The sequence below is a fragment of the Chiloscyllium plagiosum genome, unplaced genomic scaffold (genome assembly GCF_037043375.1).
Source record: "Chiloscyllium plagiosum isolate Xiang-an unplaced genomic scaffold, Cpla_swu_hap1 HiC_scaffold_24, whole genome shotgun sequence".
Taxonomy (NCBI): domain Eukaryota; kingdom Metazoa; phylum Chordata; class Chondrichthyes; order Orectolobiformes; family Hemiscylliidae; genus Chiloscyllium; species Chiloscyllium plagiosum.
Genome location: NW_028270162.1, coordinates 49,279,050 through 49,298,597, shown reverse-complemented (window position 1 = coordinate 49,298,597; position 19,548 = coordinate 49,279,050). Strand labels below are relative to the sequence as shown.

Genomic DNA, 19,548 nt, shown 5'->3' with positions numbered 1-19,548 from the left:
ATTATCATTAGAGTAATAAACAGTCACTCTGTGTAATGTTAGAGTAATATACCCTCAGCCTCATTCTCATTAGAGTAATAAACAGTCACTCTGTGAAATATTAGAGTAACACACCCTCAGCCTCATTATCATTAGAGTAATAAACAGTCTGTGTAATATTAGAGTAAAATACCCTCATCCTCATTAGAGTCATAAACAGTCACACTGTGTAATATTAGAGTAATGTACCCTCAGCCTCATTATCATTAGAGTAATAAACGGTCACTCTGTGTATTATTAGAGCAATATACCCTCAGCCTCATTATCATTAGAGTAATAAACAGTCACTCTGTGTAATATTAGAGTAACGTACCCTCAGCCTCATTATCATTAGAGTAATAAACAGTCTCTCTGTGTAATATTAAAGTAATGTACCCTCATCCTCATTAGAGTAATAAACAGTCACTCTGTGTAATATTAGAGTAATGTACCATCGTTCTCATTATCATTAGAGTAATAAACAGTCACTCTGTGTAATATTAAAGTAAAAAACAATCAGTCCCATTAACATTAGAGTAGTAAACAGTCACTCTGTGTAATATTAGACTAATGTACCTACATCCTCATGATCATTAGAGTAATAAACAGTCACTCTGTGTAATATTAGAGTAATATACCCTCAGCTTCATTATCATTAGAGTAATAAACAGTCACTCTGTGTAATTTTAAAGTAAAAAACAATCAGTCTCATTAACATTAGAGTAATAAACAGTCACTCTGTGTAATATTAGACTAATGTACCTACATCCTCATGATCATTAGAGTAATAAACATTCACTGTGTAATATTAATGTACCCACATCGTCATTATCATTAGAGTAATAAACAGTCTCTCTGTGTAATATTAAAGTAATGTACCCTCATCCTCATTAGAGTAATAAACAGTCACTCTGTGTAATATTAAAGTCAAAAACAATCAGTCCCATTAACATTAGAGTAATAAACAGTCACTCAGTGTAATATTAGACTAATGTACCTACATCCTCATTATCATTAGAGTAATACAGTCACTCTGTGTAATATTAGAGTAATATACACTCAGCTTCATTATCATTAGAGTAATAAACACTCTCTCTGTGTAATATTAGAATAATATACCCTCAGTCTCATTAACATTAGAGTAATAAACTGTCACTCAGTGTAATATTAGAGTAACGTACCCTCATCCTCATTAGAGAAATAAACAGTCACTCTGTGTAATATTAAAGTAATGTACCCTCATCCTCATTATCATTAGAGTAATAAACACTCACTCTGTGTAATATTAGAGTGATATACCCTCATCTTCATTATCATTAGAGTAATAAACAGTCACTCTGTGTAATGTTAGAGTAATATACCCTCAGCCTCATTCTCATTAGAGTAATAAACAGTCACTCTGTGAAATATTAGAGTAACACACCCTCAGCCTCATTATCATTAGAGTAATAAACAGTCTGTGTAATATTAGAGTAAAATACCCTCATCCTCATTAGAGTCATAAACAGTCACACTGTGTAATATTAGAATAATATACCCTCAGCCTCATTATCATTAGAGGAATAAACAATCTCTCTGTGTAATATTAGAGTAATATACCCTCAGCCTCATTATCATTAGAGGAATAAACAGTCACTCTGTGTAATATTAGACTAATGTACCTACATCCTCATTATCATTAGAGTAATACACAGTCACTCTGTGTAATATTAGAGTATTATACCCTCAGCCTCATTATCATTAGAGTAATAAACAGTCACTGTGTAATATTAGAGTCATATACCCTCAGCCTCATTATCTTTAGAGTAATAAACAGTCACTGTAATATTAGAGTAATATAACCTCAGCTTCATTATCATGAGAGAAATAAACAGTCAGTCTCAGTAATATTAGAGTAATGTACCCTCATCCTCATTATCATTAGAGTAATAAACAGTCACTCTGTGTATTATTAGAGAAATATACCCTCAGTCTCATTAACATTAGAGTAATAAACAGTCACTCAGTGTAATATTAGACTAATGTACCTACATCCTCATTATCATTAGAGTAATACACAGTCACTCTGTGTAATATTAGAGTATTATACCCTCAGCCTCATTATCATTAGAGAAATAAACAGTCACTCTGTGTAATATTAGAGTAATATACCCTCAGTCTCATTATCATTAGAGTCATAAACAGTCACTGTGTAATATTAGAGTAATATACCCACATTCTCATTATCATTAGAGAAATAAACAGTCACTCTGTGTAATATTAGAGTAATATACCCACTTCCTCATTATCAGTAGAGTAATAAACAGTCACTGTGTGTAATAGTAAAATAATATACCCTCAGCCTCATTATCATTAGAGTAATTAATATTACACAGTGTGACTGTTTATTACTCTAATGATAATGCGTACGTGGGTATATTACTCTAACATTACACAGAGTGACTGTTTGAGTAATATACCCACGTACGCATTATCATTAGAGTAATAAACACCCACTCTGTGTAATATTTGAGTAATATACCCACATCCTCATTATCAGTAGAGTAATAAACAGTCTGTGTAATATTAGAGTAATATACCCACATCCTCATTATCAGTAGAGTAATAAACAGTCACTGTGTGTAATAGTAAAATAATATACCCTCAGCCTCATTATCATTAGAGGTACAAACAGTCACTCTATGTAATATTAAATTAAAAAAACCAATCAATCAGTCTCATTCACATTAGAGTAATAAACAGTCACTCAGTGTAATATTAGAGTAACGTACCCTCATCCTCATTAGAGAAATAAACAGTCACTCTGTGTAATATTAGAGTAATATACCCACATCCTCATTATCATTAGAGTAATAAACAGTCACTGTGTGTAATATTAGAGTAATATACCCACATCCTCATTATCATTAGAGTAATAAACAGTCACTGTGTGTAATATTAGAGTAATATACCCTCAGTCTCATTAACATTAGAGTAATAAACAGTCACTCTGCGTAATATTATAGTATTATACCCTCAGCCTCATTATCATTAGTGTAATAAACAGTCACAGTGTAATATTAGAGTAATATACCCACATCCTCATTATCATTAGTGTAATAAACAGTCACACTGTGTAATATTAGAGTAATATACCCACATCCTCATTATCAGTAGAGTAATAAACAGTCACTGTGTGTAATAGTAAAATAATACACCCTCAGCCTCATTATCATTAGAGTAATAAACAGTCTGTGTAATATTAGAGTAACATACCCTCATTCACATTAGAGTAATAAACAGTTACTCTGTGTAATATTAGAGTATTATACCCTCAGCCTCATTATCATTAGAGTAATAAACAGTCACTGTGTAATATTAGAGTAATGTACCCTCATCCTCATTATCATTAGAGTAATAAACAGTCACTCTGTGTAATATTAGAGTAATATACCCTCAGCCTCATTATCATTAGAGTAATAAACAGTCACTCTGTGTAATATTAGAGTAATATACTCTCAGCCTCATTATCATTAGAGTAATAAACAGTCTCTCTGTGTAATATTAGAATAATATACCCTCAGCCTCATTATCATTTGAGTAATAAATAGTCACTGGGTAATATTAGAGTAATATACCCACATCCTCATTATGAGAGTAATAAACAGTCACTCTGTGTAATAGTAGAGTAATATACCCACGTCATTATCATTAGTGCAATAAACAGTCACTCTGCGAAATATTAGAGTAATATACCCACATCCTCATTATCATTAGAGTAATAAACAGTCACTCTGTGTAATAGTAGAGTAATATATCCACATCCTCATTAGCATTAGAGTAATAAACAGTCACCCTGTAATATTAGAGTAATATACCCTCAGCCTCATTACATTACACTAATAAACAGTCAGTATGTATAATATTAGAGTAATATACCTTCAGCCTCTTTATCATTAGAGTAATAAACAGTCGCACTGTGTAATATTACAGTAATATACCCTCAGCCTCATTATATTACAGTAATAAAGTCACTGTGTGTAATATTAGAGGAATATACTCACATCCTCATTATCATTACAGTAATAAAGTCACTGTGTGTAATATTAGAGGAATATACTCACATCCTCATTATCATTACAGTAATATACAATCACTGTGTAAAATTAGAGTAACGTACCCTCATCCTCATTATCATTAGAGTAATAAACAATCACTCTGTGTAATATTACAGTAATATACTCTCAGCCTCATTATCATTACAGTAATAAACAGTCACTGTGTGTAATATTAGAGTAATATACCCACATCCTCATTATCATTAGAGTAATAAACAGTCACTGTGTGTAATATTAGAGTAATATACCCACATCCTCATTATCATTAGAGTAATAAACAGTCACTCTGTGTAATATTAGAGTAATATACCCACTTCCTCATTATCATTAGAGTAATAAACAGTCACTGTGTGTAATATTAGAGTAATATACCCACATCCTCATTATCATTAGAGTAATAAACAGTCACTGTGTGTAATATTAGAGTAATATTAGAGTAATATACCCACATCCTCATTATCATTAGAGTAATAAAGTCACTCTGTGTAATATTAGAGTAATATACCCACTTCCTCATTATCATTAGAGTAATAAACAGTCACTCTGTGTAATATTAGAGTAATATACCCACTTCCTCATTATCATTAGAGTAATAAACAGTCACTGTGTGTAATATACCCACATCCTCATGATCATTAGAGTAATAAAGTCACTCTGTGTAATATTAGAGTAATATACCCTCAGCTTCATTATCATTAGAGAAATAAACAGTCAGTCTCTGTAATATTAGAGTAATGTACCCTCATCTTCATTATCATCAGAGTAATAAACAGTCACTGTGTGTAATATTAGAGTAATATTAGAGTAATATACCCACATCCTCATTATCATTAGAGTAATAAAGTCACTCTGTGTAATATTAGAGTAATATACCCACTTCCTCATTATCATTAGAGTAATAAAGTCACTCTGTGTAATATTAGAGTAATATACCCACATCCTCATTATCATTACAGTAATGAACACTCAGCCCGGCCCGAGAGTCTGCGGTCTCCTTGTTCCGGGGAGCCTCGTTGTGTTGGGACCTTTAAGCGGCCCCTGATTGGCCACTCGTGGAGGCGGTGCCCCAGTGTAAACTGTCCGGGCGGCGGAGAGACAGGGCGGCGGTGACGGTGAGGGTGAGTGTGTGTGTACTCCGTTGTGAGGGGGTGACGGGGTCCGGGTTTGGAGCTGGTTCCCCCCGCGGTGGGTGGGTGATGGGGGCGGCTCCCTGGGGTTGGAGTTGTCGTGATCCCCCCCCGGTGTGTGTGTGTCCCCGGGTACAGGAGCCTCCCCCTCACCCCCCCCCCCCCCCGTGTGTCCCCCCGGGTACAGGGGCCTCCCCCCCCCCCCCCGCTGTAATTACAGTGACTGGTGGAGTCGGTATTGATTGTTCAGTTTGTTTCCGCGGTTACACACAACTTCATCCCCAGGAAACACGCCACAAACACTGAGGGTTTCTGAAATACAGCTCTCCCCCCTCCAACTGTCTTCCTCCCTCACATCCCCCTCCACCAACCCCCCCCCCCCCTCTCCTCCCCCCTCCTCCCCCCCCCCCCCACTCTCCTCTCCCCCCCCCCCCCACTCTCCTCTCCCCCCCCCCCCACTCTCCTCCCCCCCCCCCACTCTCCTCTCCCCCCCCCCACTCTCCTCTCCCCCCCCCCACTCTCCTCTCCCCCCCCCACTCTCCTCTCCCCCCCCCCACTCTCCTCTCCCCCCCCCCACTCTCCTCTCCCCCCCCCCACTCTCCTCTCCCCCCCCCACTCTCCTCTCCCCCCCCCACTCTCCTCTCCCCCCCCCCACTCTCCTCTCCCCCCCCACTCTCCTCTCCCCCCCCCCCCACACTCTCCTCTCTCCCCCCCCACTCTCCTCTCTCCCCCCCCACTCTCCTCTCCCCCCCCCACTCTCCTCTCCCCCCCCCACTCTCCTCTTCCCCCCCCCACTCTCCTCTCTCCCCCCCCACTCTCCTCTCCCCCCCCCCCCACTCTCCTCTCTCCCCCCCCACTCTCCTCTCCCCCCCCCACTCTCCTCTCTCCCCCCCCCACTCTCCTCTCCCCCCCCCACTCTCCTCTCCCCCCCCACTCTCCTCTTCCCCCCCCCCCACTCTCCTCTCCCCCACCCACTCTCCTCTCCCCCCCCCACTCTCCTCTCCCCCCCCCACTCTCCTCTCCCCCCCCCACTCTCCTCTCCCCCCCCCCCACTCTCCTCTCCCCCCCTCACTCTCCTCTCCCCCCCCCACTCTCCTCTCCCCCCCCCACTCTCCTCTCCCCCCCCCCCACTCTCCTCTCCCCCCCCACTCTCCTCTCCCCCCCCCACTCTCCTCTCCCCCCCCCCCACTCTCCTCTCCCCCCCCCCACTCTCCTCTCCCCCCCCCACTCTCCTCTCCCCCCCCCACTCTCCTCTCCCCCCCCCACTCTCCTCTCCCCCCCCCACTCTCCTCTCCCCCCCCCACTCTCCTCTCCCCCCCCCCCACTCCTCTCCCCCCCCCCACTCTCCTCTCCCCCCCCCACTCTCCTCCCCCCCCCCCACTCTCCTCTCCCCCCCCCACTCTCCTCTCCCCCCCCCCCCACTCTCCTCTCCCCCCCCCCCCACTCTCCTCTCCCCCCCCCCCACTCTCCTCTCCCCCCCCCACTCTCCTCTCCCCCCCCCACTCTCCTCTCCCCCCCCCCACTCTCCTCTCCCCCCCCCACTCTCCTCTCCCCCCCCCCACTCTCCTCTCCCCCCCCCCACTCTCCTCTTCCCCCCCCACTCTCCTCTCCCCCCCCACTCTCCTCTCCCCCCCCACTCTCCTCTCCCCCCCCCACTCTCCTCTCCCCCCCCCCCACTCTCCTCTCCCCCCCCCCACTCTCCTCTCCCCCCCCCCACTCTCCTCTCCCCCCCCCACTCTCCTCTCCCCCCCCCCACTCTCCTCTTCCCCCCCCACTCTCCTCTCCCCCCCCACTCTCCTCTCCCCCCCCACTCTCCTCTCCCCCCCCACTCTCCTCTCCCCCCCCACTCTCCTCTCCCCCCCCACTCTCCTCTCCCCCCCCACTCTCCTCTCCCCCCCCCCCACTCTCCTCTCCCCCCCCACTCTCCTCCCCCCCCCCCACTCTCCTCTCCCCCCCCCACTCTCCTCTCCCCCCCCCACTCTCCTCTCCCTCCCCCCCCCCCACTCTCCTCTCCCCCCCCCCCCCCCCCACTCTCCTCTCCCCCCCCCCCACTCTCCTCTCCCCCCCCCCCCCCCACTCTCCTCTCCCCCCCCCCACTCTCCTCTCCCCCCCCCCCCACTCTCCTCTCCTCTCCCCCCCCCCCCCACTCTCCTCTCCCCCCCCCCACTCTCCTCTTCCCCCCCCCCACTCTCCTCCCCCCCCCCCCACTCTCCTCTCCCCCCCCCACTCTCCTCTCCCCCCCCCCCTCTCCCCCCCCCCTCTCCTCCCCCCCCCTCTCCTCCCCCCCCCCACTCTCCTCCCCCCCCCACTCTCCTCCCCCCCCCCACTCACCTCCCCCCCCCCCCCCCCCCCCCACTCACCCCCCCCCCCCCCCCCACTCACCCCCCCCCCCCACTCTCCTCCTTTCCCAACGTTATAGAATCTCCACAGGGTGGAATTAGGCCATTCGGCCCATTGAGTCCAACCCCACCCTTGAAAGAGCATTCCATCCTGACAGGCTCTTCCCCCAAGTCTACCGTGTCCGTGTGATCCTGAATTTCCCACCATGGCCAATCCACTTTACCTGCACATAGAGTCACAGAGATGTGCAGCACAGAAACCGACCATTCGGTCCAACTTGTCCATGCCATCCCAGGTATCCTAAATTAATCCAGCATGTTTATCAGCATTTGACCCATATCCCTCTAAGCCCTTCTTATACCAATCCAGAAGCCTTTTCAATGTTGTAATTGTACCAACCACCACCAACTTTGGTAGCTTGTCCCATACATGTACCATCCTCTGCGTGAGAAAGCTGTCCCCTAGGTCCTGCTTATATCTTTCCCTTTTAACCTTAAACCCATTGAGGTTTGGGCATCCCTGTCCCCTCATGATTTTATAAACCTCTATAAGGTCACCCCTTGACTTCTGACATTCCAGGGGAAATAGTCCCTGCCTATTCAGCCTCTCCTTACAGTTCAAACCCTGAAATCCCTGTGTTATGGACCAGGCCAGACCCGCTCAAAACATTTCAAGACAGTAGCCCAGACCCCAACTTTTCTAGTTGTTTTAAGCAGGTGTTTGGTGGATATTCCAGGAGTGATGCAGCTAATCCAACCATTCACTTTCAACCAAAACAGAATTTATTTACAGACTACTAGGTCCGAGGCCCTAGGAAGTGTTGCTGAACAAAGAGAGCTTGAAGTGCAGGTTCATAGCTCCTTGAAAGTGGAGTCGCAGGTAGATAGGATAGTGAAGAAAGCGTTTGGTATGCTTTCCGTTATTGGTCAGAGTATTGAGTACAGGAGTTGGGAGGTCATATTGCGGCTGTACAGGACATTAGTTAGGCCACTGTTGGAATATTGCGTGTAATTCTGGTCTCCTTCCTGTCGGAATGATGTTGTCAAACTTGAAAGGGTTCAGAAAAGATTTACAAGAATGTTGTGAGGATTTGAGCTATAGGGAGAGGTTGAGTAGGCTAGGGCTGTTTTCCCTGGAGCGTCGAAGGCTGAGGAGTGACCTCAGTGAGGTTTATAAAATCATAAGGGGCATGGATAGGATAAATAGACAGTCTTTTCCCTGGCATGGGGGAATCCAGAACTAGAGGGCATAGGTTTCGGTGAGAGGGGAAAGATATAAAAGAGATCTAATGGGCAATGTTTTCACACAGAGGGTGGTACGTGTATGGAATGAGCTGCCAGATGAAGTGATGGAGGCTGGTACAATTGCAACACATGGAACTGATTCTTTGGGTCCCCAGCTAAAAACTTGACCAGCAGCTTCAAACAGACTGCTTGCTAAAACCAAACCAGAAAGAAACCCCTGAACTGGCCACTCCCCTTTCATTGTACAAGAACTTAAAAGAAATCTTAAAACCTTTTTCGACTCGATATTTCCAGACATCTCAGAACCTCTGTCTTTACGACCCCTCGATTTTAAAAAAAAACCAAGGACAGAATAATCTTGTTAAATGAACAGCATAGTTACACTGGTAAAATTGTACTGTGGAAGGAAATCCAGGCTGTAGTGGGGAGAATGTGTAAACTCCACTCAGACAGTCATTCGAGGCTGGAATTATGGTCACCGATTAATCCAAACCACATGTTTGGATTTTCTTAGATTGATCTTTATTTTTTTTTTCCTTTTTTGCTTCAGTTAAAAATTTGATGCACCGAACAGAGAAACAAAGAAAGAGAAGATGGGTAACACAAGCAGTGACCGTGCAGCAATGGACCGCCAAGGGGTTCACAAAACCGTCCGGAGGGACAGTACTGGCAGCGCTATTCATGCCAAAGAGCATGACCGACCAAAGATCCTGATGGATAGCCCAGAGGATGCTGACATCTTTCATGCTGAGGAAATCAAAGTAATGGTATCTCTACACAGGATTGTGGTGTTTTTCCAATTCTGTCACTGCTGTCTTAACCAGTATAGTTCCAATCTGCTGTGTTTAACTTGTCCGAGAAGTCATTATTCACTTATGAGTCCAGATAGTGAGTGTTGGCAGGGTATGCTGCACCTGCTGGAGAAATATGGACATCACCTCTGGGGTCAGCATTGTATGCCCTTTGAAGAGAGGGCAGTGAGTGTTGGTTGGTAGCAGAAACTTTGTCTGATTTATGCCTCGCTTAAATCCAATTGTTGCATTGTTATTGCCACTCAGTATTATTACAGTGGGAAGTTTATTTCTGGGTCCTTCCAACTCAAGCACTCTTTGATGAAAGTTTGTGATTTATCAGGGAGTTAGATTTTTCTATATATTTATCTAAAAGGATGTGATGAAAAAAACCTGATGCCATTCAATCAGTTTTTCTAAACTCAGGTTAACAAAATCTGTGAGAAGATTTGTAGCTCGGGTGCTCATTGTTGTGGTTCTGTTCGCCGAGCTGGGAATTTGTGTTGCAGACGTTTCGTCCCCTGTCTAGGTGACATCCTCAGTGCTTGGGAGCCTCCTGTGAAGCGCTTCTGTGATCTTTCCTCCGGCATTTATAGTGGTTTGTCTCTGCCGCTTCCGGTTGTCAGTACCAGCTGTCCGCTGCAGTGGCCGGTATATTGGGTCCAGGTCGATGTGCTTATTGATTGAATCTGTGGATGAGTGCTTACCAATAGGATAAACAACACACTGAGGAACCTACAAAAAAAACGGCCAGATAACCAGGTCAGACCTACAGAGAATGAAACCTGAAAGCAACAACACCCCCCAGATTCTATAGACTACCTAAAGTGCACAAACCAGACATCCCACTCAGACCCATAGTATCACTACCAGGGACACCATCACACAAACTGGCTAGAGAACGACAGCAGAAACTGAAACACCTGATCAGCGGATCCAGACACACTACATAGTCAACACAGGAATTCTTGGACATCATCAGAAATTCAATCCAAACTCTGGGTCAGATATGTTGATGACACCTTTGTAATCATTAAAAGCACGGAAATAGAGAAAACACACCGGATCATCAACGCCACACTAACAGGAATCTGATTCACGAGAGAGGAAGAAAAGGACAACCAACTCCCATTCCTAGACGTGATGGTACAGAGAACACCAGACGGAGAATTCACTACAAGGGTATACAGGAAAGCCACACACACAGACCAAGTCCTGAACTATGAAAGCAACCACCCCAACACACACAAACGAAGTTGCATCAAGACACTATTCAAAAGGGCCACAACACACTGCAGCACACCAGAACTTCAAAAAGAGGAAGAAGAACACCTATACAATGTATTCGCCAAAAACAGATACCCGCGCAATTTCATCAACAGATGCCTAAGGGAAAGACAACGGAACGAAGATATGCCACAACCCAAAGGACTAGCCACACTACCATACATCAGGAGCATTTCCAAACTGGCAGCCAAACTACTGCGACCACTAGGACTCATAACAGCACAAAAACCAACAGCCACTCTCGGACAACAACTCACCAGAACGAAGGACCCAATACCCAGCATGAGCAAAACCAATGTAGTGTACAAACTCCCATGTAAGGACTGCACAAAACACTACATAAGACAAACAGGAAGACAGCTAACGATCCACATCCGCATGAACACCAACTAGCAACAAAACGAGATGACCAATTATCCTTAGTAGCCACACACGCAGATGACAAGCAACATGAGTTCAATTCCTGACTCGGGCGAATGCCTGTGCGGAGTTTGCACGTTCTCCCCGTGTCTGCGTGGGTTTCCTCCTGGTGCTCCGGTTTCCTCCCACAGTCCAAAGATGTGCAGGTCAGGTGAATTGGCCATGCTAAATTGCCCATAGCGTTAGGTAAGGGGTACGGGTGGGTTGCGCTTCGGTGTGGACTTGTTGGGCCGAAGGGCCTGTTTCCACACTGTAATGTAATCTAATCTAATCTAATGAATTTGACTGGGACAACACTACTATTATAGGATAAGCCAAACAGCGAACAGACAGGGAATTCCTAGAGGCATGGCACTCATCCACAGATTCAATCAATAAGCACATCGACCTGGACCCAATATACCGGCCACTGCAGCGGACAGCTGGAACTGACAACCGGAAGCGGCAGATACAAACCACTACAAATGCCGGAGGAAAGATCACAGAAGCGCTTCACAGGAGGCTCCCAAGCACTGAGGATGTCACCTAGACAGGGGACGAAACGTCTGCAACACAAATTCCCAGCTCGGCAAACAGAATCAGGTTAACAAAAGTGATTGGAAATATTAATGCATAAAGGATACTCAGAGTAAATTACTCTTTCCCATTGTCTTGTGTTTTCAAGGCCCCACTGGCGAAGGAGTACTTTGCCTGGCAACAAGACTTAGAGGTTTCTGACAAAATCTCCAAACACGCTCGTCCAACAGTGTTTCGATGGAAAGGAGGTGGGAAGGAAGTCTTTATTTCTGGGTCCTTTAATGGATGGACCAACAAAATCCCACTTACCAGAAGGTAGGCACTTTCATAATCCTGCTGAAAATGTGTTGCTGGAAAAGCGCAGCAGGTCAGGCAGCATCCAAGAAGCAGGAGAATCGACGTTTCGGGCATGAGCCCTTCTTCAGGAATGGGGAGGGTGTGCCAAGCAGGCTAAGATAAAAGGTAGGGAGGAGGGACTTGGGGGAGGGGCGTTGGAAATGCGATAGGTGGAAGGAGGTAAAGGTGAGGGTGATAGGCCGGAGTGGGGGTGGGGGCGGAGAGGTCAGGAAGAAGATTGCAGGTTAGGAAGGTGGTGCTGAGTTTGAGGGTTGGGACTGAGACAAGGTTGGGGGGAGGGGAAATGAGGAAACTGGAGAAATCTGAGTTCATCCCTTGTGGTTGGAGGGTTCCTAGGTGGAAGACTTCATAATCCTTTCACTTTCATAATCCTCTCTGGATTCCTGGTTATCAGCTTGGCACAAGTCTGAGCTGTCACCTGCAGTGACTACAGGGGCCTAGCGGATTGTTTTGGCTTAGTGCTGGCTATGCACACTTTGAGCATAGCACTTCAGGTTCCTGATTGGAATTGCACGAGATCTTAAACATGCTGCCGAAAACTGGCACACACTTAGGTTAGGGCACATAGTGAAGACAAGTTCTATAAAGTCTTTCCTCCTTGTTGATTCTCTGGCCACTCATCGCAGGCCCACACTGCCAGAGGTAGAAATGAGCACTGCACAGTCTTGTGAAGATGAGGTTGTTTTTTTTATTGAAAGTACCTTTTACTGTGATAATAAACAGGATGGATTAATATCGGACCTGGAAGCTCATATTTGGAGGTGTTATGGACCATCAGCAGCAGCAGAATTGTATTTGACAAAATGGTCTAGGTCATCTCTCAATCTCATTAGCATCAAACCAGGCTACCTGAGTTATGGTTATCTAAGAAGTATAAGGAAGCATACTTGAAGCAAGCACAAGGCATACCTAAAGGTGATGTGCCAGCCTGGTGAAGCCAGGATAAATTGCATGCTAACAGTAAAAGCAGAAAGTTATAGATTGAGCTAACCAATCTGATGACCAGTAAATGAGATCAGAACTTCTGCATTCATGCCACATTCAGTCAGTGGACAATTGAACAACTATTGGGATGCTTCACAAACATCTGAGATAAGATGAAAAACAAAGGTCTCCTCCCTGGGGGGGAGGGAGTTCAAAACGAGGAGGCATATTTTTAAGGTGCGAGGAGAAAGTTTTTAAAAGGACATGAGGCAACCTTTTTTACACAGTGAGTGGTTCGTGTGTGCGAGAGGAAGTAGTGGATGCAGGTACAGTTAACATTTAAAAGCCATGTGGATAAGTACATGAATAGGAATGTTTGGAGGGATATGGGCCAAACGCAGGCCAGCAGGCATAGTTTAATTTAGAACACTTGGTTGGCATGAACGAGTTGGACGGAGTTGAACGAGTTTCCATGCTGTATGACTCGCTGATGGGGTGACCTAACACTCCAACGGAAAAATTGTGAACCTTTCATGGCCTTTGTCATCCTGAAGTGCTAAATAGATGATCCATATAAACCTCCTTCTGGGGTCCCCATTATCACAAATCTTGATGATATTAAGAAATAACTAAGTGCACAACATCCTGCCTGTATTGTGGGAGAACTGGTTGTGTCCCTGGCCAAGGTATTCCAGTGCAGCTACAACAACTGTAACTATCGAAACAAAGTGGAAAATTGCCCAGGTGTCTACAGAAGGCAATACAAATACAACGTGGCAAACGCCACCCCACCATTTTACTAATGAAAGGAAGGGAAGGTCTTGTCAACAATGCTGTCATGCTACACTTGGTTAATCATAGAGACTTCTAAACATTTGGAGTGTTTCCTGTACAGTTTTCTGTCTATTTCACTGCATACTGATAATGGACAAAGGGACATTTTGATTTCATGTTTACTGTCTTTTCCAATTTTGTTTTTCTCCCCCACAGTCACAATAACTTTGTGGCAATTTTGGATCTCCCAGAGGGTGAGCATCAATATAAGTTCTATGTGGACGGCCAGTGGACCCATGATACGTCAGAGGTATGAGATGCTGCTGATGGTAGGAAATTTCAGATGGTCTGTCTGATAGAATTGGACATGGTGCTGCCTTATTCAACCACATTATAGGGTTGGGGTCCCTATAATGTTTAGGACATGGAGAAGTGGCTGGATTTTTGTATTTCTAAGATTGCGGAAAAAATACTAAGACTATCCAGTGGTATTGAAGGCTGGAGCTGGTGAACAGAAAGCCATTGCTTAGCCAAGTCTTTTTGATCTGTGTCCTTACATGGTGTCTCAGTAGTTAGCACTGCTGTCTCACAGTGCCAGGGGCCCGGGTTCAATTCCCCCCTCGGCCGACTGTCTGTGTGGAGTTTGCACATTCTCCCCGTGTCTGCGTGGGTTTCCTCCGGGTACCCCGGTTTCCTCCCACAGTCCAAAAATGTGCAGGTTAGGTGAATTGGCCATGCTAAATTGCCCATAGTGTTAGGTGCATTAGTCAGAGAGAATAGGTCTGGGTGGGTTACTCTTCAGAGGGTCGGTGCGGAATAGTTGGCCCGAAGGGCCTGTTTCCATACTGTAGGGAATCTGATCTAATCTAATATCCCATAGACCTACCTCCAGAAGCAGGAACTCACAGCCTGTGCAGTTAGCATCTGTATGGAGAGAAAATAGCCGATGTAGATTACATGCTAGATTGTAGGTCGCCGATGTATGGTGATGACCTTAGGACTGGGCGATAGTATGATTCTTACATGCAACAATCATTCTACACGTGACAGTGATGGTGTCAGAGGTCTGTGCTGCCTGGGAGTTCAACTTTGACCATGGTTGTGATTCTTGAGTGTTGACTGTTTTATGTCTTGTCTGCAGCCCATTACCACCAGTCAGCTTGGTACCATCAATAACGTTATCCGGGTGGCCCAGACTGATTTTGAAGTGTTTGATGCACTGATGGTGGATTCACAGAAAAGCTCAGATGTGTCAGGTGGGTGCCAAGTGCGCTGGAGAGAATGTCAATAAGGACAGACTGAATCGTCAGATATGCAGCATAAATGGGAACCGTTCTGTCACTCTTGGTGTCAGCTCTTTGGAAGAGCTCTCCAATTAATTCCACTTTCCTTTTTATTCCCCCCTCACTCCTCTCCCCAAGGCCATGTATGTTTGTTCCCATCAGTTATTCAGCCAGTTCCCCTTTGAAGGATGCCAGTGAGCTGCTTCAGTCACCCTCTCAGACATTGCATTCCAGAACACCACTCACTGTATAAAATAAATTAATCTCCTCAAGCTGCCACCTGGTTCTTTTGCTGTTGCCAGCTGTTCGATGACTCAAAATAGTTTCTCCTTATTTATTGTACCAAAACAGCTCTATCCAATCTCCTCTTATCCTCTTTCCTATGGAGAATAACTCCAGTTACTCCAGTCTCTCCAATTAACTGAAGTTTCCCATCTTAAGTAGCTTTCCAATTTTTTTTTCTGTACCCTCTTAAGGTCTTGACATCTTCATAAAGTGTGATACCCAGAATTGAACACGCAACTTGGATATTTGAGACCTAATCAGTACTTTATCAAGATTTAACATGATTTTCTAGCTTTTGTACTCTGTCTCAGTTACTAAAGCTAAGGAACCCATATGCTGTTTTTAACAGCTTTCTCAGCTTGTTGTGCATCGGGCAAAGGTTTGTATATACACACCATCAGGTCTCTCTGCATGTACCCATTTTAAAATCGTACCATTTTGTTCATGTTGCCTCTCCTCAATCTTCCTGTCAAATGATTAACTTTACCATTTCAATCCAAAACTAGGATCTCCAATCTTAACAAATGAAACTAAGAAGGTTTGAGGAGCAAATTGGCTGTGATGGGCTGGGAAAGTACGCAAATAGGTGTGACGGTTGACAGGCAATGTCTGGTACTTAGAACTAATTCATTTTATGCAACAACCATGCACTTCCCTAAAGCACATACACCCCAAAAGAGAAGAAAGTTAAAGATGGTATCAGATCGAAGGAGAAGGCTTATAAAGTTGCCAAAAAAAGTAGTAAACCTGAGCATTAGGAATATTTTAGAATTCTCAACTATTTAGAATTTGAAGAAACTGATGGGGAGAACAGAATGTAAAGTAACAAGAGACATAAGAACAGGCTGTGAAGCCTCCTGTAGGTTTCCGAAAAAGAAAAGGTTCGCAAGAACGAATGTGGTCCGTTACGGGAGAATTGGTAATCATCAACAAGAAAATGGCAGAGAAACAACATCAGTTTATTGTACCTGCCTGCAGAAAGAAACATACAAGGAATCCCCCAGAATATTTGAGATCAGGGGAGCAGGGGTGCTTTACCATAGATTAATGAAAGTGGCTAGAGAGGTTCATAGGGTATATGAGGGAGAACATTTGTCTTTATCAGTCATGACATTGATTATAAGAACAGGAAAGTTATGTTGGAGTTGTATACAAGTTTTAGGCCCCAACTGAAGTACTGTGTGCAGTTCTGTTACTATACTATAGGATGGATTTTTTTTTCATTCTTTTGTGGGATGTGGGCATGGCTGGCTGGCCAGCATTTAGTGCCCGTTCCTGTTTACCCTTGCAGAGGTGGTGGTGAAATGCCTTCTGAAACCACTGCAGTCCATGTGCTGTAGATTCACTCTCAATGCCCTTACAGAGAGAATTCCTCGATGTTGACCCACGACAGTGAAGGAATGGCAAGACATTTCCAGGTCAGGATAGTGAGTGGTTTGGAGGGAAACTTGCGGGGTAGTGATATTCCTATGTGTCTGCTGCCCTTGTCCTTCTAGATGGAAGTAGTCATGGGTTTGGACGGTGCTGTTTAAGGATTTTTGGTGAATGTCTACAATGCAGCTTCCTATTAGTACACACTGCTGCTATTCTGCATCATTGGTAGAGGGATTGGATGCTTATGGATGGTGCCAATCAATCAGGCTGTTTTGTCCTGGATGGTATCTTGACTGTTGTTGCACCCATTTATACAAGCGGAGAGTATTCCATCACACTGATGACTTGTGCCTTGCAGGTGGTGGACAAGCTTTATAAGGTCAGGAGATGAGTGTGTTCCTAACCTCTAACCTGCCCTTGGAGTCATTGTGTTTATATGGCGAGTCCAAGTGAGTTTCTGGTCAATGTAACCACAAGTATGTTGATAGTGGGAGATTCAACAATGGTAACGCCACTGAATCTCAAGGGGTGGTGTTTAGATTGCCTCTTATTGCCTGGCATTTGTGCAATGCAAATGTTACTTGCCATTTGTCATCCAAAGCCTGGATATTGTCCAGGTCTTGTTGCATTTGAACATGGACAGCTTCAGTATCTGAGGAGTCATGAATGGTGCTGAACATTGTTCAATCATCAGAGAACATCTCACTTCTGACCTTTTGATGGAAAGAAGGTCATTTATATTGCTGAAGCAGCTGAAGATGGTTGGGCCGAGGGCACTACCCTGAGGGACTCCTGCAGAGATGTCCTGGAGCTGAGATAACTGACTTCCAACAACTGCATCCACCTTCCGATGCGTCAGGTATGACTCCACCAGTGGAGAATTTTCCCTCGATATCCATCGATTCCAGTTTTGCTTCGGCTTTTTGATGGCACAGTTGGTGATTGCAGCCTTGATACCAACAGCTGTCACTCACACCTCATCTCTGGAATTTAACTCTTTTGTCCATGTTTGAACCAAGGCTATAATGATGTGAGGAGCTGAGTGGTCCTGGTGGAACCCAAATTGGGCATCACTGGGCAGGCACATCTTGATAGCACTGTTGATGACACCTTCCATCATTTTACTGATGATTGAGGATAGACTGATAATGGTAATTGATGATAATTGGCCGCACTGGATTTGTGCTGTTTTTTGTGTACAAGATGTACCTGGGCAAGTTTCCACATTGTTGGCTTGATGCTAGTGTTGTAACTGTACTGGAAGAGCTTGGCTAGGGGAGCAGCAAGTTCTGGAGCATAAGTTTTCAGTACTAATGTAGGAATGTTGTTAAGGCCCCAAGGCTTTGCAGTATTAAGTGCTTCCAACTGTTTCTTGATATAATGTGGAGTGAAATGAAATTGACTGAAGCCTGGTATCTATGATGCTGGGGGCCACTGGAGGAGGCCAAGCTGGATCATCCACTCAGCATCTCTGGCTGAAGGTTGCTGTAGACACACTGATGTGCTGCCCTCTTCCATCATTGAGGATGGGGATAATTGTGGAAGTTGACATTGAAATCCCCCACCCAGAATACATTTTTCACCCTCAGCGGTTTCTCCAAGTGTTCTTCAACATGAAAGAGAGTACTGATTGATCAACTGAAGGAGGATGGTATGTGGTTTCCGTGCCCACGTTTGATTTGATGTTGTGAGACTTCATAAGGAAAAGGTCCGGAGTCAATGTTGAGCATTCCCGGGGCATCTCCCTCCTGACTATAATGCTGCATTGCTACCTCTGCTGGGTCTGTCCTGTTGGTTGGACAGGACAGATCCAGGGATGGTAATTGTGGTGTCTGGGACTTGGCCTGTGAGGTATGATTCCCTTATTATGACTGTGTGGCTGTTGCTCTCCCAATTCGGGCACTAGCCCCTGATGTTAGCAAGGATGGATTTTTCCGACAGTCAGCAATGGTTTCAGTTAACGGTCAACAATTAGATTCTTAATTCTGGATTTTTTTATTTATTGGATTCAAATTCCACCATCTGCAGTGGTAGGAGTTGAATCTGGATCACCAGAAGATTAGCTGATTATATTCTCGTGCTGATATCAGCAGGCCTCCTCCTGTTTGGTGATGTGATTACACTGGAGAAGGTGCAGAGGAGATTCACCAGGATGGCTAGCTATCAGGACTGAAAGTTGACCAATTCCAATACCCAATGATCTACATCCACATGCATTGGTAATCATTGCCCAAAATCCTACTGATTCTGGAATGGTGCCTGCAGCCTTGCAGGGTTACATTTGAAACCTTGCTGTTATGAAAGGAGAGAGTGAGAAATCTGGGAACTACTGACTTTTAACCTGATATCAGTGGTAGGAAAATATGACTGTCATAAAAGAAATTATAACTGAAAACTTTGCCCAATCAGATTATTGTTTTGAGACACAATAGATTTGGAAAGAAATTTAACAACACTAAGTTTTTGTTTTGAAGCCATTATTAACAGTAATTTGTTCATGGGATGTGGGCCTCACTGGCTAAGCCAGCAAGTGTTGCTCAGATGGCAGTTAAGTGTCAACCACATTGCTGTGGGTCTAAAGCCACGTGTAGGCCAGACCAGGTAAGGATGGGAGATTTCCTTCCCTAAAGTGCATTTGTGAACTAGATGGGATTTTATGACCTTCAGCAGTCATAGTCATCATTTTATGACCATCACATAGTCATCATGAG

General features: G+C 44.8%; 1 protein-coding gene across 4 annotated transcripts in view; it reads left to right on the top strand.

Annotated features, from left to right (window-relative positions):
* Window positions 1-5,117: 5,117 nt before the first annotated feature.
* Window positions 5,118-19,548, top strand: part of prkab1a (protein kinase, AMP-activated, beta 1 non-catalytic subunit, a) — a 38,236-nt gene continuing 23,805 nt past the window's right edge. The window contains exons 1-5 of one of the 4 annotated variants that reach the window (XM_088000157.1): window positions 5,118-5,233; window positions 9,377-9,587; window positions 11,989-12,155; window positions 14,112-14,205; window positions 15,037-15,151. In XM_088000157.1, coding sequence (XP_087856283.1) covers window positions 9,420-9,587; window positions 11,989-12,155; window positions 14,112-14,205; window positions 15,037-15,151 — 544 coding nt within the window. In that variant the 5' untranslated portion in view covers window positions 5,118-5,233; window positions 9,377-9,419. Of the gene's footprint in view, window positions 5,234-9,376; window positions 9,594-11,988; window positions 12,156-14,111; window positions 14,206-15,036; window positions 15,152-19,548 lie in introns of all 4 variants that reach the window. The other 3 variants (XM_088000156.1, XM_088000158.1, XM_088000159.1) reach the window with 3 other exon arrangements.